This window comes from Eretmochelys imbricata, chromosome 7 (genome assembly GCF_965152235.1).
Source record: "Eretmochelys imbricata isolate rEreImb1 chromosome 7, rEreImb1.hap1, whole genome shotgun sequence".
Lineage (NCBI taxonomy): Eukaryota > Metazoa > Chordata > Testudines > Cheloniidae > Eretmochelys > Eretmochelys imbricata.
In genome coordinates this window covers 45,894,071-45,921,704 of record NC_135578.1, presented here as the reverse complement: position 1 = coordinate 45,921,704, position 27,634 = coordinate 45,894,071, and the positions used below count along the sequence as shown (strand labels likewise).

The 27,634-nt window shown below is 41.7% G+C and overlaps 1 protein-coding gene across 1 annotated transcript in view; it reads right to left on the bottom strand.

Annotated features, from left to right (window-relative positions):
• The window catches only part of DOCK3 (dedicator of cytokinesis 3), a 608,598-nt gene that overhangs the window by 104,624 nt on the left and 476,340 nt on the right, over window positions 1–27,634 (bottom strand). The window contains exons 16-23 of the mRNA XM_077821606.1: window positions 26,434–26,558; window positions 13,053–13,215; window positions 12,374–12,480; window positions 11,414–11,585; window positions 10,363–10,460; window positions 4,646–4,729; window positions 4,162–4,262; window positions 2,528–2,609 (exon numbers count right to left, since the gene is read on the bottom strand). Of these exons, the coding sequence (XP_077677732.1) occupies window positions 2,528–2,609; window positions 4,162–4,262; window positions 4,646–4,729; window positions 10,363–10,460; window positions 11,414–11,585; window positions 12,374–12,480; window positions 13,053–13,215; window positions 26,434–26,558 (932 nt within the window). The remainder of the gene's footprint in view (window positions 1–2,527; window positions 2,610–4,161; window positions 4,263–4,645; window positions 4,730–10,362; window positions 10,461–11,413; window positions 11,586–12,373; window positions 12,481–13,052; window positions 13,216–26,433; window positions 26,559–27,634) is intronic.

Below are 27,634 nucleotides of genomic sequence, written 5' to 3'. Positions count from 1 at the left end.
AAAAGCTGGTGCATGGACACCAACAAATTACGTTAAACATTAGAGGCTCAGTTGCAGCGTGTAAGGCCCTTAGAGAAGTAGAAATTAATTGAAATGCCCTGAGACCTTCTGTTTTCTTGAACACTATTATTTTGGAGGCATTGTCTGACAATTAACAGAGACAAAAGGGACTTCAGTTCCTAACTGGAAATTAAGTTTCTGCAAGTTTGGTCCAGCCAACAAGCAGCAAAGGCAAAATGAGAGAGAGAGAGAGAGAAAGAGTGTAAAATCAGATCCATAGGCATCAAAGCCCTCTGCTATAGTCTTCAAATACTCAATGAATCTGTCTGTTTTACAGCACAGACACTATGAAGCACAAAAGACTGGAAATCCAGCTTGAGGGAGGTGGTAGGGAACATTTAAAGCAAGGGAAAGACTGTCAGACTAGTACAGAGAAATAAACAAAAAGTAATTTTTCAGGAATAAAGTACATTTTCTTCGAGTCTTATATCAGTCCAGTGATCATAGGGACTTAAAGAAGTAGCAACTCAGAAGTGTGAACTCTTCGTTGGATTATTGCTTGGTGAAACCTTCTACCAAAGGCTACATAGACCATTATTGCTACCTGCATCATTTCAAGTTGCCTATCTCTATACAGATGCTTCACATAGGTCCTGAACTGAAGCTACTGTTCAGCATGTAGACACAGAAATGAACTCTAAAATGTGAAGTCAACAAATGGACCTTCACCTTATAGGCCTTTGACATAAAACTATCCATCCTTCATAAGAAAATGAGGATTCAAAGCCTGATCTGTGTCAGAGCCTTAGAAACAACTTGTTTCTCTCTTTCCACAGTTAATGAAACATCTGAGCATCATTAGCATAAATGTGAAGGTGTATACTAGCTGGAAATGTCATTTATGGGAAAGGAAGACATATTTCTGTTTGCCTGTCCCAGAATCTGTTGAAAAAGGTTGGACCTGCTTAAGATGAAATTATCTATTTGACGACCTGTCAGTGAAGCCAACTTTCATTCCTCTGGGTTCAGCAAAGGCCAACTAAGAGAATTTTGTGTTTCTCCCCCTAAAGAACAGCTGAATTCCAAATTCAATGGTCTTTCTATAGTAAACCTCTTAATCTTGGTGACTTTGAGTTCTTGCTGTTATAATATAATTATAGTAAAAAAAGTCAGGTTTCAGAGTAACAGCCGTGTTAGTCTGTATTCGCAAAAAGAAAAGGAGTACTTGTGGCACCTTAGAGACTAACCAATTTATTTGAGCATGAGCTTTCGTGAGCTACAGCTCACTTCATCGGATGCATACCGTGGAAACTGCAGAAGACATTATATACACAGAGACCATGAAACAATACCTCCTCCCACCCCACTCTCCTGCTGGTAATAGCTTATCTAAAGTGATCATCAAGTTGGCCCATTCCCAGCACAAATCCAGGTTTTCTCACCCTCCGCCCCCCCCCCACAAACTCACTCTCCTGCTGGTAATAGCCCATCCAAAGTGACCACTCTCTTTAAAATGTGTATGATAATCAAGGTGGGCCATTTCCAGCACAAATCCATGAGAAAACCTTGATTTGTGCTGGAAATGGCCCACCTTGATTATCATACACATTTTAAAGAGAGTGGTCACTTTGGATGGGCTATTACCAGCAGGAGAGTGAGTTTGTGTGTGTGGGGGGCGGAGGGTGAGAAAACCTGGATTTGTGCTGGGAATGGGCCAACTTGATGATCACTTTAGATAAGCTATTACCAGCAGGAGAGTGGGGTGGGAGGAGGTATTGTTTCATGGTCTCTGTGTATATAATGTCTTCTGCAGTTTCCACGGTATGCATCCGATGAAGTGAGCTGTAGCTCACGAAAGCTCATGCTCAAATAAATTGGTTAGTCTCTAAGGTGCCACAAGTACTCCTTTTCTTTTTTAGTAAAAAAAGTAGCATTTTATTTGTTTTCTGTGGAACTGAACTAGTGCAAAAACTATTCCTCTGGTTCACACACAGGATGGGAAGCTGTGTCTTCCTTCAAAATCATGCTCTGTTCATTGACAACTGATCCATGCTCTGTGAGATGGTATCTGTCAACACCACGGTCCACTCAAAGGCCCATTTACTGTTTTCTTAAAATATTCTAGAGCTTCATCCAGTCTGTGTCACTGCCAGAAATAAAAAACAGAACTTCAGACTCCCAGTCTGTGCTCTAACCACTATAAAAATGTTACTTCTATAAAGGTGAAATTTACTACTGTGCAGAGGGCCAGCACAATGCCAGTGCCCCACAAAATACCACTTAAATCCACAAAATAGGGTTTTGGTAGGAGTTAAGGAGGCATAGACCTTGTACTGGCCCTCTGCACAAGGGTGAATTTCACCTTAAGATTAGAATTTGGGCAGTTTTTGACAAAGTTGAAATTTGCTCTGGACAAATGAGTACTGCAAATCTGTTCAAGATCAGGTTTCATGTGCCTTAGAGCAGCCTTAGCTGTCTAGAAGCCACAGCCACATTGAACATACAGGCATTTACGACAAACACATACCCTCATTGCTTCCTGGATATGATCTTGTCGTACAAGCTCAGCTGACCGGTCCATGTACCACTTCAAACATCGGATCAGTTCTCTAGTAAGAGACACATTGACAGAAACATCAAGCAATTATCTGAAAGTAGCCAACCCTGAAACCTTCTGGGTTTTTTAAATGACTTGGCAGTTGTTTCCTTAAACAGCAAGAAATGCAATATGCTCTCTTGTTACACTCACTTTTAATAGTTAGGCATATTAGTCTAAATAACCAAGTTTACAGTAACAACATATACATTAATTTAAATGTAAAAGAAATTTCTGACACCAAAAAATAACTCTCCCTCCATAATTAACTCAGATGGCAAGAAATAAAGAATCAAAAAGGGGTTATAACAAATCACTTCAAACAAAGAAAATAATCAGTTTACAGAAAATAAAATACATGTAGTATTTCTTTTTGGCTAAGCAATCTGAGTAAGGGTCTTACAGATAAGCAATTTTCAGAAACTGTTTGAAATTGGAAAAGACCAACTTATGTAAAAACATAGAGAAAATACCTTCACCTAATTTCCTAAAGTGCACAAAACTGTTTAGAATGCCCTGAAGTATTACATATGCTTAAGAACAAGTTTGTTTAGACACCATCTCATCAGAAGAAAGTAGAAGTGCTAATAACATTTTCCTAAGATCAAAGATGACACTGATTATTAAAAATTGTGAATCTATTTTCTCATCCTTCTGAACTTCACTGTGCTTTGTGATTCCCATACAGTTTCAATCTGTTTTAAAAGATCATTTTTAATGTAACCTATTTAAGATTTTTTTCAATACACTATAGCTTGAGTTCCCTATAATACCAGGGCCAAGAATGATGGAGCTGGAAGATTGCTGTGTTCACTTTATTTTGATCCAATTTGGGAGCCATTAAATTATGCACAAGAAGCAATCTGGAAGAAAGGTAAAATACAATCCTGTCTGATAATTGCTACTGCTTTCTAAATCTGACTCATGAAGTAACATTTCATTGTAATATATTGGAAAATAAGGCTCACCACTGTTTTGAGTGTTAATGGAAATTAATTTTCTAATTCTCTGTGGAAATGAACATTCTGCCTTTAATCTCACAGAACAGAATAACTTGATCTAATCTGAATACTTGCCCTCTTCTTTGAAATTAGCCATAGGAAAAGGCATTAGAGAATAGGTGATTTGTCTCCCTAAATGGAGGCTATTGGTCTTATGTCAATGGATGCATTCCTGATAAGAAATGTAAGAATCATTTCCATGATCCCTGCTTAAATTTCATGCAGGCCTCAAGTAGCCAGCATCCTTCTAGTATAGGAAGGGTGGATACTCTGTGGGGCCTATCAACACAGCTTCTAATTAGTTGCTGCTGAGTGACATGAAGTGCTTCCTCACTTCACAGCATTCCGAACCCCTGCAGGCTAAGACTGGGACTAGGACCAGCATGACATTCAGCAGCTTTTCTCTGGGGTTAGATTTAGAAGTCATGCTACAAAATTCTTCTCCAGAATGTTTGCTTTTGAATACCAGATATACTCTGCTAGTGTAAAAGTTATAACTCTGGTGCCCATACCATTCAAAAGTCTGAGCGTTACTGTACAAAGTGATGACAAAACTCAACCTACTTGTAAGCCAGTGCTCCTGCAAAGTGTTTCTGAATGTACATATCCATAACAGGTCGGAAATGGAAATATTTGCTGTCACGCAGCAGATTTATGATGAACACCTGCGGAAGATAGAGAAGGGAACCCATAACAGAGCAAACTGCACACGTCACCAGGGATTAAATGAACAAGCTAAACAGGCTAAGAAACAGTTAGATGATGGGTTTTTTTCATATGCAGACAATGGAAATGCTCCTCTTTGACTTATTGTTTGCCCCTCCCATACTGATGGATGTAATCCTTCTCTCCTCATATTTTGGCTATGGTTATCCTACTCCTTGCACCCAATAAAATTACAGGGGTAGAACCTCCAGCTGAATCTCTCAGACATTTTAAGGTAATAAGATACTAGCAATAAGGCATGGTGGTAAGGTAATAAGAGCATGGGAAATACTGACCACCAGGGAAAGAAAAGTACTCATCTAATGGGAGTGGGGCTACTTACCAAAGACTGAAAGACCAACAGGCCATACTTTTCTGTATTGTCATCCAAAATCACAAACAAAGTGTCTAGAATGTCTTGCAGGAACTGAAATGGCAGGAAGAGACAGAGAATTTAAATCTACAAATCCTGCTTACATTCAAGAGCACTGCTTTTATTCTCAGATGTGACATACTTTCCTATGCCTTTACCACCATTCTGCAAGAACAGACCACTTTAAGATTCACCCATAGTAGGTGTGAGAAAAATTACTTCTTGCCAAGAATGTCTCCTGTCCTTTTACAAAGAACAATTATAAAAGAAAATGACAAACACAAAAATTATTTTATTATAAACTATATTCATTTAATTTACTAGTGTTTGCCTTTCACTGTCTCTGGGCAGATCAACAGTATTGCCTAAGACTGACAAAACCGTTCACTGTTCTGCAGTCCTAAAAGCATGTGAGATAGCATTCCACATCTGATACAAGCACATCCACTGATTCACAGTAAATAGTAAGTGTTTCAAGACATGGTTAGTACAAAACAGTTGTATTTTACGGGACAGAGATTCAGGGTGGTTGTTGTTGTTTTTATCAAGTATCTGTGCAACAATTTAGCTATACAATGCCAGCCCCTTTTGTCCATGACATGGCAGGCTGCTCAGTGTGCTGATCTCCCACTGCTTTCCATTTCAATAAATAGGACCCACTGGAGAAGAAGATAGCGAAGTGACAGTGCTATAGGCGAAGCTGATAGCTGGCATTGTAGGCTAGCTTTGTGCAATCTATTCCATCGGATTCTTTGATGTGGAAAAACAAGAAAAAAACCCCATAATGATTTATGAAGTCCCCCCCAAAAGATACAGCTGTCACTGAATGGCAGTGAATTCCAGAAGGGAGTCAGTCAGCACTTCACTTGGAATATGTTAAGTCCACATATTTTTTAAGATTTCCTAGAGAAAAATTCTCCCTGTGCAGACCCTAGCTGTATTGCATTGAAGACAAAATTTATTCTCAAAATTATGGAATTTTGTGAAGAAGTCAAATATGGACATGAAGGAGTAGGCTTGTTTTGCTCATAATCATGTAAGGCAACATTCAATACGTAGCATTATTCAAAAATGAGTACTATTAGAAGTGGGCAGGTGTTTTGGGTTCACTATTCCAGAGGCCAAACACACCTCCTTCCAATTCTTAAATTCTGCAAAATAAATTGCAGGGAGGGCTCTCTGCATTTCTGGAACTAGTAGAAGGGACAGCCACTGTCTTCATATCTAGCATGGATGTGTCCTTCTCCAGGCTCACAAATGTGTGAATGTATTCTGAAATATCATCTCTGATCTGGAGAAGCCTGGGGCATGTAAGATAACAGAAGAGTTGGAACTCAGCACAATAGAGATTCCCATACAGAACAAAAACAAATTTTGGCAAGGAAAACAAAACCTTTTTCATTTTTTTGCAAAATGAAATTGTGTCTAAACATCTATGTTTGGATTGAAAAGGCCAGGTTTTCAATTTGGGGTTTCTCTCTCTCTCTCCTGAACCTCACAAATGTTCTTGTTAAAAACTTCATCAAAATACATACATATCTGTGAAACATTTCAGTTTTGGTGAAACAGCTTACTTTGATGAAAAAACATTTTGTCAGAAATGTTCTGACCAGCTCTTATTTTGAGGCCTAAGGAGAGATTTAGAAAAGCGGAGAGAGATAAAGAAGGCCTCCTGTAGATTGTTAAGAAGCAGTTGGAGTCATGGTAAGGGAGAATGATCTACTTGCTCTGAAGGGAAGGATCTGGGCAAGACATAGAAGAAAAGAAACCTAAAAAGTTGAAATAAATTTGATTAGCCATCTGGCATTTTCTGAGCCTATTCAGGTCCAAATGCTAAAATTTTTGAGGTTTGTCAGTCATAACTAATAGCCACCAGGTTGTTGCTTTGTGAACAAGCAGAGCTGCATATTTAGCTCAGAAATCAACTCGTCAACTGGAGTTTCAGTTCCATCATTGCCTCCACGCAACTAATGAATTTTTGAGTATTCTTGTTTATTTAGGAAGGGAGTTCAGAGACAGCCACCTTTTCAATATTTCCACACAAAAAACGTGGTTAATTTAGAGGTAAGGTTGCTTAACTGTACTTTCTCATAACAATGCAAACATTAAAAAACAAGGAAATCATAAGTTAAGGCAACATTCACCCCAAACACAATAATGGCCAGAGACCTCTTTTACAATTACAGACAGGAATCAAGTTTGTACCCATTCATCCTGAACACACAGGCTGCAGACCCCCAGCAGACTAGACCTGAGAGTTCTCCCATAGCTCCTACAGGCCAGAATGATACGTGCATGTTATATAATCAGATAACAAAAGACCATCCGGGTTATTTTAATTCATAGACATAACAAGGAAGATTTCCTCTCTTTCATGGTGCAGGAGTAAGAGGGGATAAGGAGGAGTTAATTTCCGGTACAGAAATTGGAGTGCTTCGAGATGTTTTGCCCCTACAGGTGCACACGGGCCCATGAGCTTTTGATCAGAGATTTTTCATCCGCAGTATCTGTGGGTCCCACCTGCACCATATGCATAGTCATGGTTTGGACTGAGGGAATATAGGAAGGGGCACAAATCAATAAATCAATGACGAGTTAATGATGGAATTATTGCTGCTAAGGATACAATCCTGAATCTCTGCATTTTTTTGTAAGTGTTCAGAGTCCAGGTTCAGTCTCCATCCCCCTTTTCTCTTGGGAACCAGGAAGTAACTGGAGTAGAAGCCTTTTTAGGTGAAACTATGAGGAACCAGTTCAATTGCCCCCCAGCAGCAGGAAAGATTCTACCTCTTGCCCAGGAGACCCTTGTGGGAAGAGTCCCTCAAAAGGGACGAGGAAGAGGGAATGGGGCTGAACTGGATGGTGTAACCCGACTATAATAATTTAAGTAACCATCTGTCTGATCTGATGTATTCTGGGAGAGATGTACATCACAGAGTGGCAATTGGGCAGGGTGGTGCACCACAGGATTCATAGTGAGGTGATTTGTTACCCTTGACCAAATGGTCAAAATGAACAAGAGGCTGTACCAGCAGCATCGAGAGAGACCTGCAAAGAAGCTTTGATATCATCTGGCCTTTGGAGATGATGGTTTGAAACTGGTTCTTCTGGTCCTGAGGCAAGTGATCAATAAAATGAGAGAATTTCCTATGATGTGCGTAGTCATATTTTGACAAGGCATGATAGTTGGCAATCCTGAATTGCAGTTCAACAAAAGAGTAACTCTTGCAGCCAAGGAGGTCCAGGTGCTTAAGATCCTGGTCATGAGGAGCTGATTTGAACAGCTCCTGTTTCTCTCATTAACCACGTTGATCACCAGAGAGTTTGGGCAGAGGTGGGAGAAAAAGGTACTCTGAACCCTTGGCCAGCACATAGTACTTTTTGCCAGTACTCCTGCTTGTAGGTAGATGGTAGCCAGTGTTTTTCAAATGGCCATGGTTATCCTGCCTGGAGGAGAAGTATGCAAGACATGCTGGGGTTCCTGTATTCTCTCTAAGGGAATCTGTAAACTCTCAGTCACCCTCTTTATTAGCTCTTGAAAGACTTTCAAATCAACCATGTAGGATGGGGGAAAGGAGCATAACTGCCATCTCTGGAGGAAAAGGATTTATTGGAAGGTAATGCCTCTTCTGCCCTTGGCTCTTGTTCTTTCAAAGGGTCTTCCTGGAGAATAGGGTCCCAGTGCCTGCTTCTCTTGATAGGTCCTCTTCTGTGAGGGCATTCTATAAAATTAGTCAGCATAAGGAGCCCCAGGGCTCCAGAAAGCCCAATGTGGAGGTGTATAAGGAAAGGGGAAGGGAGAGTAAGGGTGCTCCTGCCCACATTGGCAGGTTGGAAGTTGGCTAGCTCCAGGGGTCTTGTCCTTATGGTACACTGCTGGAGAGGGAGGTTGGAATGGAAATGTGGTGGAATCCTGGACAGAAATGTCTGAGTCCAAGGAGGTGTTGCCCCCCTGTATCTAATGGAGGAACTAGGAGTGTTGGTACTGTTGGCCATGTCAGTACTGGTGGTTGTGTTGGTACTGGATTCTGAGTTGGAACCAGTGGCTGACTTTTAGTGTGGAGGTGCACAGAAGCTGGGCAGTATGTCAGGACAGGTGGGTGCATTGGTACCAGTAGGAAATCCCCGTGTACCTCTCAGTACAGCGGATTCAGGCTGTGACTCAGAGAACCTCATGATAGAGGAAACTGGTTGGTATCAGCAATTCTGGACACTGCTCCTCAAGCTGAAGTGAGTTGAGAGGTATTGGATACAGTATGGATGGGTGGTCCATATGCTCCTTATGCACAAAGACTGGATTGGGGTTGGTGTCATTGGGTTTGGAGGGCTCCAAGGGTACTGACAATCATGCTGAACAGAGCTGTTGGTCGTAAGACTTCTCAGTATGTGTGCTGGAAGTCTTGTTCATGAGTACCGACATCTTGATACCAGAGGAGGTAGAAGCCTAGTTGTACCCATACTGCCTTCTCAATCCCTGGCCTTTGGGGTGACTTTCCCCTTCTTTTAGAAGCCACATATGGGGATAGTGATATCTGTTCCTTTTAGAGGGCTTTGAACGCTCTGAAACTACCCTTTCTCTGCTCACCGGAGCCAAAGTCGTCACCGGAATGCTCTGAGAGGTTGATGCCAACGTATGCAGGGGGAGTCAGACCCTGAAGTGATGGTGGCTCTCAAGGACTGCTCCATAAGCAGTAACTTCAGTCTGTCCTCCCTCAGCTTCCTGGATCTGCTCCTGAAGCCAGAGCAGACCTTACACTTTGATAGGATGTGGGACTCTCTGAGGCAGCCATAATGCCCATTGCCAAGGGGAAGGACCGGTGGCAGATCTGGCAGGGTTTAAAACCCAGGTTTTTGGGCATAGCCCAAGGAGGGAGGCTGCAGAAAAAGGACGTCAAAGGGCAGAGGCCCTTGCTGTGAAAAACAAGGGTGGGGGAACCTCCAAAAGCACAGCTTGTACCAAGAAGAAACAAAAATAATAAAATAAATGGTCAGCTAGGTATGCTAAGCTAGCAGACACCACAATGCTCCCTCTCCAGCTACAGGTGGTTGAAAAGGAACTGGAGCTGCAGGGGTCTGCTCCTCGCTAATATACCATTGGTCCAGAGCACAAGGATGTGTAGGGAGCAGGCACAGACATGTGGACACTGCTAGTGAAAAATCTCTGATAAAAAGTGTCTGGATGTGTGCCCACGTAAAGTGGAGCCCCTTTGGGACAATAATTCCAAGAAGAAGCTGTAGTTGGCAGGGATAATGTCGATTTACTGAGTGTTTCTGGAGTTTAGGATTTTTGAATTACAGTTTTTTAAATTCCCAGCTTTCATTCATTTATTTTCTTAAACTGGTCTAAATTCAAATATATTAAATAACTGCAACATTCTAATGCTGTTATAGATTAATGCGTCATGTTCAACGTTATCTCAATCTTTAACTTTTTTGGTGAAGGAATAAAGCAGAAACATGACTTTTCCTTATCTACACACTGAAAATATATATACACAAAACCCTGAGCCCCCTAAAAATACCAGGTACATAACATATCAGATAACAGTCATATTATCTGGGCTTTAAAAATTGACAGCAGAGAGTCAGTCACAGGAAGGCCTCTTCTGGTTTGCTCCCTCGAAGACACCGTTATCATAAAAAATAATTTTCCCATCAGTAAGACTGACCATTAGTTGACTCAGTACCTTAACAATTTCCTCGCCATTGACATGCCTCAGTCTTCCTAGGATATCCATTACACGGTCTGGGTAAGCCTTCCATTTTAAGAGGGCAAGCAAGTCCACTGCAAAATGACACAAGAAAGCAACATGCACTCTGATATACTGTAAAGCACAAGGACACTGAAGAATGTCTAGTACAGGCACTACATGGCTAGGTTACTAAAGTTCAGAATCAGTATGACAACAATAGAAGGCCAGACTGGCCACTAAAAGAAAGAAAGAAATGTTTCAGTTTCCACTGCACGTTTAGATCTTGTCTGTGGTCTCACTCCTGCTTTTCACGCAATATAATGAAAGACTGAAACATGGCATAAGTTTATGTGAAGCCTCTAAAATACTAACAACAGTTCAAGAATCCTTCCCATAACAAAAGCTTGTGCGTTAGAAACACACTCAGAACCAGTCAAAATTTATAAACAAGTAAGGTAGGAAGAAAGTCACTCCCAAGATGTGATAGAGATTGAAGAGGCGATACTTGTTCCATGAATTATTCCTCACCTCAAAGAGAAAACCCAAGGAGTAAACCTCAGAAACATATCATACATTATTGCCAAAGAAATGAATGGGGTTTAAATAGTAAAGGTTGTATCTCTCCCCATTTTGTCTTGATGTTGCATTGTGGGCAGTCACATTTCACCCTTTGGTGTCTCTGAGGACTTGAAGTAAGCAACATCAAGCCTTGATCACAGAAACCTTCAATATAAAGCCCAACAGAGCTAATTTAGAATTGAGTAAACATGCTAACTTTGAATTTATTATTCTCATGAGTTTAATCAGAATTAACAATGTTTTATCCTAGCCTTTGTGCCTCTATTTACAGAAATATACATACTATCTCTGTTACAAGTTAGTATGCTCATTTCCTTAAAAAACCCTGTCTCTACTCATTCCAGAAGCAATGAAGCTTAGTAAATATAAGCACAGCTAACATTAAACCATAGAAAAAAGGAACATTATATTGAAAAAACAGAACATGTTTCAATGGCCTTGTTTTCAGAAGGGACAGTTATGGTACCGTTCTGGGTGAGTTTGGTGGAGGAGAGCTGGGTCGAGATCGAGAAGGTCTCTTTAGTACTACGCTGGAAAATGAGGCTAGAAGGGATGTTAGGGCAGCCATTGTAGTCCTCTTTGCAGCAGGGCAGCCCCAGGTACAGAGCATGATTATTAAATGTGCTGTTCTCATCACACTGCAGATACAGAAAGGAAATTAAATTTTACCCAGTTGATTTACTTTATTCCACACATTCATGCCTTGCTAGCAAGTGATTAACAATACTCTGAATTATTATTTGTATTATCATAGCACCTAGGAGACCTAGTCATAGATCAGAATCCCATTGTATGATCCTCTGAGTGCACAGAAAATCTATACACAGAAACCTATGCTTGCCATCATCAGGTACACTACATTAAGTCATCTGTGCTTAAGAAAATGTGGTCTCCCACCCACAGATCCCTTCAGAACTTTTAAGGACCTTTCAGATACACTACATATATCTGTTTGAGAGCTATATCTATACACTGAAGGAAAAAACTAGGGTAACCTGGTAAGGACAAAATTACTCTGCTAGAGTATTGTCGAGCAGGATTATGGTATCTCACATTACTAGTCTAGTCCATAACAGCATGTTTTCAGAGCATAAAAGCGTATAGTAATAACATACCCTCATAGCATTCGTGGGTGGTTATGAATACTAGTGAGACTGAATTTAAAACCAGAGAGGAGTCACAAAAATCATTATAATTTGAGGGGGAAAATCAATTGTACCTGAAAAATGAAACCCATCTATACCAAGTCCTATAATTTAGGATCTGTTATAAATAGGTTCAGAATCCTGTCACTATTTCCTCATGTAATGAAAAACCGCATTATCAGAAATGCAATGACGTTTACTCAAATGTATCTATACTGAAGTAGGGATAAATAGGTGGCAGGTCTGCAGTGCAGCATTAGAAGAGTTGTGAGCTATGGTACCTTATAAACATAAAGCTCATGGATATCATCTGATAGGGTGGTGCCATCATCCCTCATCAGAGGAGTAAATGCAAAGCCAAAGAGCTTTTTTTCGCCTTTGTCTTTAGCTGCAACAGGAAATAAAGAACATAGAGAAACATTTCTGCATATGCTGCAAGTGTATGTGTGTATAATTTTTTCCCCTCACTCTCTATACTTCACACTCACTCCTTAGCCTCTCTGTATTTCTAACAACCAATGCACAAAGCCACATAAGGATTCATTTTTATATCTATCTGTAGATTAGAGATACACACACACACACACACACACACACAGTACTAGGTCTCAGTTTATGCTATTGACCACATAATTAGTCTCTACAAATGTAAATCAGACAAGCCTTTATCAAGATTGTGCTGACCGGAGTAAATCATATGCACAACTTGTAAAGACAATATGTCAAACAACACAGTAGGAAAACAACATGGGAGTCTGTTGTACTGAACTGCATGTTCTAATCTAGACCCTCTTTTTCTATTCTCTAACAACTCATGATAGCACCAGGATTCTTAACATTGTACTTATTGTACTTTAAGGTTCCCTCTTCCAGTGACATGGAATTCTAATCCTCTACTTGTAATGGAAAGAAATCAACATTTTTAGATTTGTTTTGGACAAATGATTATGTTGCACTCACTGGAGCAATGCCTGAACTCAAAGCGAAGGTGAGACCCACGAAACCTGTCAATGGGGATGGGTAGCTTGATAATTTCCCCCCAACGAGGGCTGTTACTGTGGTAGAGGACAAAAGAGTGGTATGCACTTCTGTTTGGCTCTCCTGAGCCTAAACTGATACAGTCCTGGAACAAAACACAAAAGAAAGAATAAAAGACATCACCTCTACTACACAAGTAGGTTTCAGAGTAGCAGCCATGTTAGTCTGTATTCGCAAAAAGAAAAGGAGTACTTGTGACACCTTAGAGACTAACAAATTTTAAGGTGCCACAAGTACTCCTTTTCTTTTTGTGAATACAGACTAACACGACTGCTACTCTGAAACGTGTCATTATGCAAGGCACTGAATTTAGCCGTATGGAGTGGAAAAAATTTGTTAGTTTCTAAGGTGCCACAAGTACTCCTTTTCTTTTTACACAAGTAGGGTGACCAGATGTCCCGATTTTTTAGGGACAGTCCCAATTTGGAGGGCTTTTTCTTATATAGGCACCTATTACCTCTCACCCTCGTCCTGATTTTTTACACTAGCTATCTGGACACCATATACACAAGTCATTTTATTACACTGAGAGAGCCTCATGCTGAGGTTACTCAGGTTAGTCTCTTTTTTTCTCTGTATAATTCATCCCCTTCTGCAAACACAAGGACAGAGATAGGAGGAGAATCCTGGATGCAAAGGAATCTGAAGTTTTTTGAAGGGAGATTTTTAGACGGTGCTTTGGATCAGAGGTACAGCTCTGGGACCTGTGTCTCAAGCAGCATTCAAACAGGAGTTGTTTGCTTTCCTTTTTCCTCAGATTATTATTATTAAGTTTTACCTTTGTATCAAGTAAGTGCAGGATATATATTAACAAACGGATCAGAAGGAAAAAATGGGAAGTAACAGATAATTACTCACTTGTAATTAGGCTTCTCTGTAAACATCATTTGGCTAGATTCCTACTTTTGGGTCTCAGCTCACTAATATAATACAGCGAAGAACTCTCTGAGCTCTCAATTTTTTTTAGCTCTTTGAAGCACTGGCCATACAGCCCTGTTATGAGATCAAATGCTAGTGCCCCAGTGCCCTTAGATAGAACATTTTATTTCATGTTACTGAGTAATGGCAAGCAAAGAACACACAGGTTAATAATTACCACCTAAAGATACCAGAGTGGATTCCCACTCTTGGAGACTGAAAAACTCCAGGGTAGTCTTGACTAATCTATACATTCTCAGCACATGAAGGAACAAAAACTGTACAAGTCAATTTAATTAAGGAGTATCATGGAAACTTCCTGAATCCCCCATTCACAACAGGAGGTAGGACAGTTGGGAGAAATAGTGAGCAGGTGGCAAACAGCAGGAGAAAGGGTGTCTACACTATGAAATTAGGTCGAATTTATAGAAGTTGATTTTTTAGAAAGCAATTTTATTCAGTTGATTGTGTGTGTCCCCACTAAGCGCATTAAGTTGGCGGAGTGCGTCCACAGTACCGAGGCTAGCGTTGACTTTCGGAGCGTTGCACTGTGGGTAGCTTTCCCGCAGTTTCCGCCGCCCATTGGAATTCTGGGTTAAGCTCCCAATGCCTGATGGGGCAAAAACATTGTCGCGGGTGGTTTTGGGCACATGTCGTCAGTCGCCCCTCCCTCCGGGAAAGCAACGGCAGACAATCGTTTCGCGCTTTTTTTCCATGCGGGTGCCATACTGCTTTCAGCAGACAGTGCAGTAGGACTGCTAACCGTTGTCATCGAACCACCGCTTCCGCTGCCACTCTGCTCTCCTGATGCTATGAATCCACCTCGCAGGTCCTCTATATGACCATCGTCATCCACTGCTTCCGCTGCCACTCTGCTCCCCTGGTGGCCTCACAGGGCCGCTTCCACTGCAACTCTGCTCGGCTACTCTTGTCTCTCCATACCACGGCAAGCGTGCAGCCCACTCAGCTGTTGTGTCCTGGCAGCAGATGGTGCAGTAGGTCTGCAAAACTAGTCATCCAACCATCGCTTCCCCTGCAACTCTGCTCAGCTGGTCTCCTGCAGACCCCATACCATGGCAAGCATGAAGCCCGCTCAGATCACTGCGGCAGTTATGAGCTTTGTAAACACCTCATGCATTATCATGCAGTATATGCAGAACCAGAACCTGCAAAAGCAGGCGAGGAGGCAATGGCAGCGCAGTGATGAAAGCAATGAGGACATGGACACAGACTTCTCTCAAAGCACGGGCCCTGGCAATTTGGCCATCCTGGTGGCAATGGGGCAGGCTCATGCCATGGAATGCCGATTCTGGGCACAGGAAACAAGCACAGACTGGTGGGACCGCACAGTGTTACAGGTCTGGAATGATTCCCAGTGGCTGCGAAACTTTCGCTTGTGTAAGGGCACTTTCATGGAACTTTGTGACTTGCTTTCCCCTGCCCTGAAGCACATGAATACCAAGATGAGAGCAGCCCTCACAGTTCACAAGCGAGTGGCGATAGCCCTCTGGAAGCTTGCAACGCCAGACAGCTACCGGTCAGTCAGGAATCAATTTGGAGTGGGCAAATCTACTGTGGGGGCTGCTGTGATCCAAGTAGCCAACGCAATCACTGAGTTGCTGCTATCTAGGGTAGTGACTCTGGGAAATGTGCAGGTCATAGTGGATGGCTTTGCTGCAACGGGATTCCCTAACTGTGGTGGGGCAATAGACAGAACGCATATCCCTATCTTAGGACCGGAGTACCAAGGCAGCCAGTACATAAAACTGAAAGGGGTACTTTTCAATGGTGCTACAAGCACTGGTGGATCACAAGGGACGTTTCACCAACATCAACGTAGGATGGCCAGGAAAGGTACATGCCGCTCGCATCTTCAGGAACTCTGGTCTGTATGAACAGCTGCAGCAAGGGACTTACTTCCCAGACCAGAAAATAACTGTTGGGGATGTTGAAATGCCTACAGTTATCCTTGGGGACCCAGCCTACCCCTTAATGCCATGACTCATGAAGCCATACACAGGCACCCTGGACAGTAGTCAGGAGCTGTTCAACTATAGGCTGAGCAAGTGCAGAATGGTGGTAGAATGTGCATTTGGATGTTTAAAAGCGCACTGGCGCAGTTTACTGACTCGGTTAGACCTCAGCGAAACCAATATTTCCATTGTTATTACTGCTTGCTGTGTGCTTCACAATATCTGTGAGAGTAAGGGGGAGACGTTTATGGCGGGGTGGGAAGTTGAGGCAAATCGTCTGGCTGCTGCTTACACGCAGCCAGACACCAGGGTGGCTAGAAGAGCACAGCAGGGTGCGCTGCGCATCACAGAAGCTTTGAAAACCAGTTTCATGGCTGACCAGGCTACGGTGTGACAGTTCTGTTTGTTTCTCCTTGATGAAAACCCGCCCCCTTGGTTCACTCTACTTCCCTGTAAGCCAACCGCCCTCCCGTACCCCCTTCGATCACCACTTGCGGAGGCAATAAAGTTATTGTTGTTTCACATTCATACATTCTTTATTAATTCATCACACAAATAGGGGGATAACTGCCAAGGTAGCCCGGGAGGGGTGGAGGAGCAGGAAAGCACCAGGTGGGGTCGGGGAGGAGGGAAGAACAAGGCCACACTGCATTTCAAAACTTATTGAATGCCAGCCTTCTGTTGCTTGGCCAGTTCTCTGGGGTGGAGTGGTTGGGTGCCCAGAGCAACCCCCCCCCCCCGCGCGTTCTTGGGCGTCTGGGTGAGGAGGCTATGGAACTTGGAGAGGAGGGCGGTTGGTTACACAGGGGCTGCAGTGGCGGTCTGTGCCTTTCCTGCACCTCAACCATTCACGAGAGCATATCTGTTTGATCCTCCAGTAGCCTCAGCATTGCATCCTGCCTCCTTTCATCATGCTGCCGCCACCTTTCCTCTTGATCCCACCACCTCTCCTGTTGCTCCCAACACTTGTCCTCACGTTCATTTTGTGCTTTCCTGGACTCTGCCATTGTCTGCCTCCAGGCATTCTGCTGTGCTCTTTCAGTTTGGGTGGACTGCATGAGCTCAGAGAACATTTCATCGCGAGTGCGTTTTTTTCACCTTCTTATCTGCGCTAGCCTCTGGGACAGAGATGCTAGTCGCAGCTTTGAAACATTTGCAGCTGCGGGAGGAAAAAAGGGAGATTAAAATTGAAAAAGACACATTGGCCATTTAAAAGGAGAGGCTGATGTTTTCAGGTTAACGTGCAGCACAAACCCAACTAACCCCCCCACCCAATTCTCTGGGATGATCGCTTCACCCCTTCCCCCACCACATGGCTAACAGCGGGGATGATTTCTTTTCAGCCACAGGCAAACAGCCCAGCTGCAATAGCCACCTCTGAATGTCCCCTTAATAAAATTCCCCTATTTCAACCAGGTGACCATGAATGATACCACTCTCCTGAGGATAACACAGAGAGATAAAGAATGGATGTTGCTTGAATGCCAGAAAACAGCGGGACCACATGCTGCCATGCTTTCTTATGCAATGATTCCAGACTATGTGCTATTGGCCTGCCGTGGTAAAGTGTCCTACCATGGAGGACGCAATAAGGCTGCCCTCCCCAGAAACCTTTTACAAAGGCTTTGGGAGTACCTCCAGGGCAGCTTCACTGAGATGTCCCTGGAGGATTTCCGCTCCATCCCCAGACACGTTGACAGACTTTTCCAGTAGCTGTACTGGCTGTGAATGCATCCCAAGTCTTCAAGGCAAATTAATAATTAAACATGCTTGCTTTTAAACTGTGTATTATATTTACAAAGGTACACTCACCAGAGGTGCCTTCTCCACCTTCAAGGTCCAGGAGCCCAGGTTGGGAGGGTACTGTCGCCAGGGTGATAAACAGTTCCTGGCTGTCAGGGAGAATGGTTTCTCCGCTTGCCTGGTGTGTGCTATCTTCAACCTCCCCCTCCTCATCATCTTCGTCGTCCCCAAAATCCTCATCCCTGTTGAGTGAGACTCCCTTGCAGGAGGCCACGTACAGGTGTGGGGTAGTTATAGGGGCACCCCCTAGAATTGCATGCAGCTCATCATAGAAGCGGCATGTCTGGGGCTCTGACCCCAAATGGGCATTTGCCTCCTGAGTTTTTTGGTAGGCTTTCCTGAGCTCCTTAAGTCTTTTGGAATGGAGTTCTGATAACACGGATTTGTCTCCCCATACAGCGATCAGATCCAGTACCTCCCATTCGGTCCATGCTGGAGCTCTTTTAAGATTCTGGGACTCCATGGTCACCTCTGCTGATGAGATCTGCACGGTCACCTGTGCTGATCAGCTTGCCACGCTGGCCAAACAGGAAATGAAATTCAAAAGTTTGTGAGACTTTTCCTGTCTACCTGGCCAGTGCATCTGAGTTGAGAGTGCTGTCCATAGCGGTCACAATGGAGCACTGTGGGATAGCTCCTGGAGGCCAATACCGTCAAATTGCATCCACACTAACGCAAATTCGACCTGGTGATGTCAATTTCAGTGCTAATCCCCCTCATTGAGGAGGAGTACAGAAATCAATTTTAAGAGCCCATTAAGTCAACAAAAATGGCTTCGTTGTGTGGACGGGTGCAGGGTTAAATCAATCTAACGCTGCTAAATTCGACCTATACTGGTAGTGTAGACCAGGGCCAAGAAGGAGACACTCCATGGTTTGTATTGAAATACAGATATACAAAAAGGTAAAGCACAAATGCATGCACTGGGCTGGACACCTGCAAAGCAACTCAGAAGCTCTGACTACACCATGCATCTTAAAACAAAGCAGAAAAAGGACAGTTGAAAGAATCTGCAAGTATAACGTCCAAGAAAAATTGATTTTGTTTTTGTTACCCCCACTCCTTCCAGGAAAATAGTAACCCAGTTTTTGGATTATTGATTTTTTATTTTTTGGGTGGGGTAGGTTCCTCCCTTTTAATGTTCTGAACTTCTCTATCAATTTGAAATATTTATATGGAAGGAACATAACAGAATGAATTCAAAATAGAACAGGTGCAGAGAATGGTTACTAGGATGATCCAAGGAATGGAAAACCAACTTATGAGAGGAGACTCAAAGAGCATGGCTTATTTAGATAAAGCAAAAGAAGGCTGAGGGGAGATATGATTGCTCTCTATAAATACATCAGAGGGATAAATGCCAGGGAGGGAGAGAAGGTATTTAAGTTATGCACCCATGTGGACACAAGACCAAATGGATATAAACTGGCCATCAACAAGTTTAGGCTTGAAATTAGACAAAGGTTTCTAACCATCAGAGGACTGAAGTTTTGGAGCAGCCTTCTAAAGGAAGTAGTGGGGGCAAAAAACCTAACTGGCTTCAAGACTGAGCTTGATAAGTTTATGGAGGGGATGGTATGATGAGATTGACAACAATGGCATGAAGCGGATCTGTGACGGCTAGCAGCAAATATTTCCAATGGCTGGTGATGGGACACTAGATGGGGATGGCTTTGAGTTACTACAGAGAATTCATTCCCAGGTGTCTGGCTAGTGGTTCTTGCCCACATGCTCCTCAGGGTCTAAACTGATCGCCATATTTGGGGTCGGGTAGGATTTTTTCCCCCCGGATCAGATTGGTAGAGACTCTGGGAGGTTTTTGGGCCTTCCTCTACAGCATGGGGCAAGAATCACTTGCAGGTTTAAAATAGTGTAATTGGTGGATTCTCTGTAACTTGAAGTCTTTAAATCATGATTTGAGGACTTCAGTAACTCAGACAGAGGTTAGGGATCTGTTACAGGAGTGAGTGGGTGAGGTTCTGTGGCCTGCAATGTGCAGGAGGTCAGACTAGAGGATCATTATGGTCTCTTCTGACCTTAAAGTCTATGAGATTATAATGTAACAGAACACTCTGGGGGCACTAGGACTCAAGTGCCCCTCCCCACAGGTAAAACAGCAGAGAGGAACCAGCCAGAAGCAGCCAAAGCAGGGACCACTGGACATTCAGAGAACTTTCTACAACTTTGACTGGATTTTCTGTGTCCTATGCTGATTGGCGGTTTGCTTCAATGAGAGCCCTGCGCAGATACAAAATTTGTATCCACATTTGATCCATGATCTGCAAAAATGGTCCATGGATATAAGGTGGATATCTGTAGAGTTGCAGGGCTCTAGCTACAACCCTCTCTCTCCTTTGCAGTCTCTTCACCTTAGCTTCACTCCACACCTGCTCCTCTTACCCCCTTCCCTATCAGCCTCACTCTCCTTCTCTGCCCTTTATATTTAGCTTATCTTCTTCTAAGTAACCCCACAATATATAAATATAATCATGTAACTAACCTGACATTTGCTGCCATTACACTGTTCACTCAGCTTGTGTATTATACCCTCTTCCCCTGCCCTGTGTCTCTCTTGTCTATTTAGACTGTAAACTCTGTGGGGCAGGGACTCCCTACTACTGTGTATATTTACAGTGCCTACAACAATGGGGCCAATTCTTGGTTGGCTCTTAGGCACTACATAATAAATAAAGTTTAAACTCTTTTAATATTGCTAGAAGCTAGGATATAGCAGATAAACTGATCAGCACTATAAGGAGTTTATATCATGGAAGTAGATGCGTAGTAAGATTGGATACAGGCCTGGGTGAATGGTTAAATATTGTGACTGGAGTTAGATAAGGGTGTGTGTTATCATCAATCCTCTTTGCATTGGCAGTAGATTGGGTGATGAAGCAGGCAACACAAGGCATCATGGACGGTGTAAAATTGGTTAGCAGAAACTAGTTAACACAACGTTAACTTTGCCGACAACATTGCTTTACTGAGGCCAGGTCTACACTACTGGCTAAATCGGCACTGCTCTGATCCCTGCAGCAGTATCGGTTTAGCAGGTCTGATGAAGACATGCTAAATTGATGGGAGAGCACTTTCTGATCGAATTGTCTACTCCACCTCTCCGCCAAGAAGGGTAAGGGAAGTTGGTGGGAGAGTGTCTCCCATCGCCACAGCACAGCGTAGACATTGCGGTAAGCGGATCTAGCTACGTTGACTCCAGTTACGTATTTCAATGAAGTAGCATAACTGAGATCGATTTACCACCATAGTGTAGACCAGCCCTAAGTATGAACTGGAATGGAATTACTGCCCTTATATCAGAGGTAGAACAGGAAGCAGCAAAATTTGGACTGAAAATCAAGGCAGAGAAAAACCAATATTATGAAAGTAGAAAACTGGACAACAGATACAAAGGTGTACATGGATGGAAAAGAAATTTAACAGCTAGCAATGTTCTGATACCTGTGTGTGTGTGATGTCATTCAAAGGTGGCTGTGATAAACATATTCACACAAGAAAAACACCACTTTTGGAAGGATGACCAAATTTGGTCAAACAGATCTTCACACCAAATGATAGGTCAGATTATACCATGTGATTGTACTGAGCATGTTTCTGTACAGAGCAGAGACATGGCCAATGACTGTGGCTAACAGAAAGAGACTGGAGGCTTCCCATCAAAGATGATGGAGGAAAATACTGAATATTTCATGAAAAGACAAAATTACAAATATAAGAGTAAGGGAGCTGAGAGAGCAGGACAGGTTATAAAATATCATCAAAGAAAGATGGGTCAGCTGCCTAGGACATATATACCATATGGAAGACAAGAGACATGCTAAGCAAGTATTGAAATGGGTATCTGACAACGGAAAAAGAAAGCAAGGAAGGTCAAGGAAGAATTGACTGAAGACAGTGCCAGAGGACACTGATTGATCTGGCATCAGCTGGGATGAAGTACCACAACAACTAGTGAGTGACCATAATCAGTGGAGGAATTAGACTTTCCAATTTGTCAGCAGCTCAGAAGGAAAGAAGACCAAAGGTGAGGTTTCTCTCTTTCTACATGTTCCCTCACCCATACAGCAGATTTCTGTATATGATGTGGCAAGGCATCTTTTTTGCCACGTCAGCCTCAGCATTTCTGTCTGTGGTAGCAGAGGCAGGGCTGGAGTAAGTCAGTCCTACTCCGGAGGTTTTTAAATTCTTAACTTCGGTTTATTTACAATATTTACAAGGTCAGGCTCAGGGTAGGCTAGAGTAGTTCTCTTAAGAAAAAGAACCCCATAATACAAAAGAAATACATCTCCTGGACCCCTGACTAGAGTATTAACTTATTATGCTGGTTTCTGGTTACTAGCCCTTCCCCAAAACAGAAGTAAATTCAATGTTTCCCGTGTACGGAGGAGACCAGCCTTCTCACCTAGGATAACCCTTTTCTTCCTGCTGCCCCTAACCCTGCTGAAGTTTGTTTCTTCTCCCTCCTCCCACTCTCTTACTGGAGGAGGGGCTTTTAAAGGTCATCGGCAGCCCTTAATTGGACTCAAGTGTCTCTAATTAACCTGAGGTAACGTCTTTTCAGTTCATAGGAAAAAGAGTCTTCACCGTTATAGGACTGATACACATGACTTCCACCACTCTCTTATAGCTGTGAGGTTTGACTTTGTCACAATGATCAATAATTTTGTTAATAAGTGCTTATTGTTATATCACATGCTTCTACATATAGTAGAAAAACAGAGTTTATTTGTAAGGTACCAGTTCCTGAAGGATTCAAAGCATAGGAATTCATATTAACTAATAACAATTCCATCTCTCCTATCCTTCCCTCCACTACAATAAAATGGCCTCTGTTTCTCAAAAGAGACTTAACACTGAAGTGCCCATGTATCAAAATCATTGTCACTCAATCTACTTATTTCAGGGTAGCAGCTGTGTTAGTCTGTATCCGCAAAAAGAAAAGGAGGACTCGTGGCACCTTAAAGACTAACAAATTTATTTGAGCATAAGCTTCCATGAGCTACTGCTCACTTCATTGGATGCATATATATCCATTCTTACTTGTAATTTGGTAAGAAATTAAGTAGATCTCTTGTAAGAAACTGATTTGTGGTCCTGGCTTCTCTGAGGAGGACCCAATGCTCTTTTATTTACTTGGATTTGGAATACCTTTGAAATGAAGTGATATATTTTTAAAATCAGTCACTTATAAAAAAAATCTACCTAATAATCTATATGGGTCTCTAACCTCTCAAATCTGTGATATCTGAACCTTTGTCCTAGTTCCTCACATGACCTCACCATCATCCAACAAAGGAAATACTTTAAAAGGTTAAATTAAGAAAAAGAGAAACTTTAACCATAATTATTATTGAACATATCAATAATAATAAATATGCCAAATCTATAAAATTAGTCAACATGTAATGTTGGCATGCATAGCTGAACCATGGGCCATACATTGATTCTAAGTAAGATGAACTGAATATATCTCCAGCTCTCTGACCATCCTTATTTCAACAAGATGGGCCATTTCAATACTGACCAATATTTTTGTTATTATTTATATTACAGTAGCAGCGAGAGGCTACAACTGAGATTGGGGCCTCATTGTACTGTACAAACAGATACTATAGCAAGAGACAGTCCTTGCCCAAAAGAATTTACAATCCAAACGGATTAGTTCAAGTGGACACATCCTCAAAATGGAGAAATTGTGTGCTCAATGCACAAAGAAGCTCATGTGTTTTTAAACTTCAGACCAAATATTTAACTGAAACATGTAAGGCCAGATTCTCAACTGGTATCAGTCAACACAGCTTGACTGAAAACAATGGAGATATTTCAATTTACACCAGCTGAGGATCAGACCCAAAATTCAAAAGAATGTTCCCCAACTTATAGAGCATTTCAAATGTTCAAACAGCTGTCCAAAAAGGAACTGATTAACAACAACTGAGGATTCCTAAATGGGATATGACATACCTCATAACAAGTAAGCAAAATATCCAGCCTAACGCAATAAGAGCCCACAAGAGAAAGCAGAACTCTGCTCCCTTTAATCTGAATATTTGTATAGTCTATTACTTCAGAATAGCAGCATGAAACATATCACATTTAACATCTATTGAACTGAATTTAGACCACTTCAAAAATGCCAGTCGCCAATACGCAGAAATAATCAGTACCACATAACAGAAACACACTATACAGCATTCAATTTGGAGACTAATCCTGTCTCATCTCTTTGCTCACTGTCGAGTTTTCTGCATGATGTAAAAATTTTGCCAATTCATCTGCCAAAGTAAAAGCAAATGAGACCAGCCATCTGGGATTACTGTTAATTTAGTGGGGTAATTTATCATTCCACATTAATATCCTTGTCCTTGTAGAAGACAGTTGACCTTTTAAGGGTATACTGGTGTTATAAATCTACAGAAAAACCCTGAAAAACAGAAAACTTCAGCTCCTCAAACGTTTGTGTCAGCCTCCAAAATGCTGTAAAGATTAGACAAAATTTTGCTTTCAAGGTCTTCCTCTTAATTTAGGTGAAGATCTCTGAGAATGATGAGATCTATCACTTTAATAGTCTCAGCTCTGTAATGGATTTTAAGATGTCTAGGCATCCATTTGCCAAAAACCTATATGGGTTTATTACCCTAGGTGTTTTCAGTATGATACTAAATTAATATTGTTTTATCTTTTATTTTCAGAATCATTCTGTTTTGTTTCAAACTATTCGCAAAATTTCAAGGTATTTTACTTTACACTTCATACATGTGGTCTAGTTAATCTTCATTTTGGCCATTTAGAGCAAGTGGGCTTTTAATTGTATACTTGTGACGTCCCTGCCATTTCCCATCAGGAGTGAAGCAGATATCATTCAAGGTCAGATAGGATTTTGATATTAAACAGAAGGAGAAGCTCTTGCTGCAAAGACACTGTCAGCTAGAGAACTTCAGCTGCAATAATTCAACATAATAGAAAATGAAAAAGAATGCATTAAAGATTAATATTTTTTTATTGTAAACATTAATAGTAAGGAGTTTCTGGAAGAGCTGCTTGATCCAATATCTTCAGTGTTTATATTTGTTTTACCAGAAGGATCACCTGAGTTCCTTGAGGCTGCTTACGTAGTGCGATGCAGCCATTTTCTCCCCCAAGTTTCCCTTAATTATAGGGTGAATTTAATAACTTTTAGTGCTTAATAGAGAGGAGAGATTGATAGCAATTCTCTGTTCCAAGCATACAGTAATTGAGCAGAACTGCGCAAGTTTCTCTCACACAGTCAAAGCACCACAATTCCAATTTGAAATATATTTTGCTGTTCCTGGTCTATGGCTTATTCTGAACAGAGATTGCTGGTTGTGATAAGGGGTGCTAAATTACAAAGTAGTGTGAGGAAATTTCCACTAAAATTAGACAGAAATTAGACTAAAACCACCAAACGTGTTGACTTGGGAAATAATTCAAATTTGAATACAATGCCCTCTACAGACTTCAGTGGGACAAGACAATAATTTTAAGGACATCTCAATCTCTCCCTAAAGGCCCAATTCTGTCATCCTTACTCATATTTTTGTATGCAGTATTGTTGTTGTAGCTGTGTTGTTCCCAGATATCAGAGATAAGGTGGGTGAGGTAGTATCTTTTATTGGACAAACTTCTGGTTGGTGAGAGAGATACACTTTCGAGCTTACACAGAGCTCTTCTATAGGTCTGGGAAACTCACTCAGTGTCACAGCTAAATACAAGGTGGAACAGATTGTTTAGCATAAGTAGCTAACACACATTTCAAGGGACCATTCAAGATGAAATGGTCCGTTAATACCCCTCCAGTCATAGGGAGGAAAGGAAAGTGGGGGTTTCAGTGGGAAACAGATTATTTTAATAAGCCATACATCCAGTGTCTCTATTCAGTCAGGTATAGAGTGACATATTCAGTCCTCATCCTCAAAGGAAACTTGCACAACACTTTCAAGGACAAGCTGGGAGCTTAACCTCATAACTTTTGCTAGTTACTAAAAATTGTGAGCCTGCCCCACACACGCTGCAGCAGTGGCTCCTTCCCCGGGGCTGGGCCTGGTTCCCCATTCTGGGCATTGCGACTTGGTGCACAGAGTTACAGTGCCATTCACATTTGGCCCAGCCACCCCTCACCATTAACAGAGTGGCAGCTGAGCCAAACCTGAGCAGTGCTGTGATCCCACACACCAGAGCACAATGCCATTCACTTAAATTTAGTCAGCCGCACCCTTCTCCCCTCCCATCACTGGCATGGAATTCTTGAATTTTGATCCACTCTGAGTGAAAAGTTTAACTAAATTAGCTTTTCACTTACTGTTTATTAATGTTTTGTCCAAGTGCCCAAATTCAGAGGTTTACCATTATTTCCCCACTAGCAGAATTGCCCTAAATTAATTCAAGCCTGGTAGTTAAATCTCTTTATCATAGTATAGTAGTAAATAAAGAACCCCAAAGGCCCAAAACGTTGAAGGAAATCATTTTATTCAAAACTTTCCAGGGTATTAGAGAAGGCAAGAGAAGATGTGCATGGAACAAGTAGGTTGATATTGATGTAACTCAGCACGGAAACAAACTAATTTGCTTACCTTCAGGATCTCTCCATCTGCATAAAGAACATACATGGTCACTTCGATGTTCTTCTGCACACTCTTCCCGCCTCTCTCAAAATCCCCCTTCTCTAGTGTCAGGTACAAGTCATTACGTATATCACCTGAAACGAGAGATAGAAGTCACATGTTTAAACACCACATCAAAGATATGGTGCCTTTATGGAGGCAACTGACTGACTTTGTTCTTCAAGGTTTTGGCTGGAGCTCAACTCATTCCAAGCAGCAAGTTAATAAAAAAAAAAAAGGAATATTTGACCAACAATGAATTAAATCAGAGGGTTGTTAGTAACGTTTGTATTAAATCTGAATTTGGAATCAATAACTGCATTATTACGGGGGGAGTGAAGGGAATGGGAAAATAACCTCACATTCTTTTGCTGGGTCATCTGATTTGGAATGATCCAGGTAAGTTTAACCAATGGTCAATAACACCTAATTAACTGTCTCTAGTATGCTTTAAAAATTGTGATATTTTGTAGCAATTAAGTTCAAGTAATTCTTTTCACAACAAAACTAATGTTTATTATTACTGTAACAAAAGCAAAAGCTGTTCTTTGTTTTGAAGATCTGTTTGTAATTCAAACCTCTGCTGAGGTGGAGTGGGTGAGAATTAATACATTTCTTTCTGCTGGATTCCTGGCTAGCTTGCAGACTCCATGCAGGAGTGCTAGGGAGAGAGCACTAGAAATGCCTGCCAATTTTTCATCACCTTGTTTTCAAGTGCTTTCAGAGCAGATTATTATATCCAGAAATACAGATGCTAGGGTATTGGGGGTAACAATCTGTCAACCCTTTGTTGCTTTGAATTTGACAGCTTCTAGTCCACTTTTCTAGTATTTACTGCTGGTGTGGGAAAATCAGCTTTCAAATCTAATGTAATCAACTCTAAAGTGTTTATGTTCTGTAACAAAAGGAGACAAGAGAGCACCCATTTTTCTTTAGGTTTTTCATTTATTTATTTTTAACTGTCACTGGCTTCTAAAGATATACTTTTTCATCTGTGTTGGTTTTCCATATAGCATACTGAAGGATAGCTCATGCTAACACAGTGTGAAAAATGTGTAAGGTTAAAAAACAAAAAAATCAAACCCTTTCAGGCAAATATTGTGTTAAGCAGCCCAAAGAAACTAAATAATGAAGTAATGGAATGGCTATCCAGCAATGCAGAGCCTGTTTG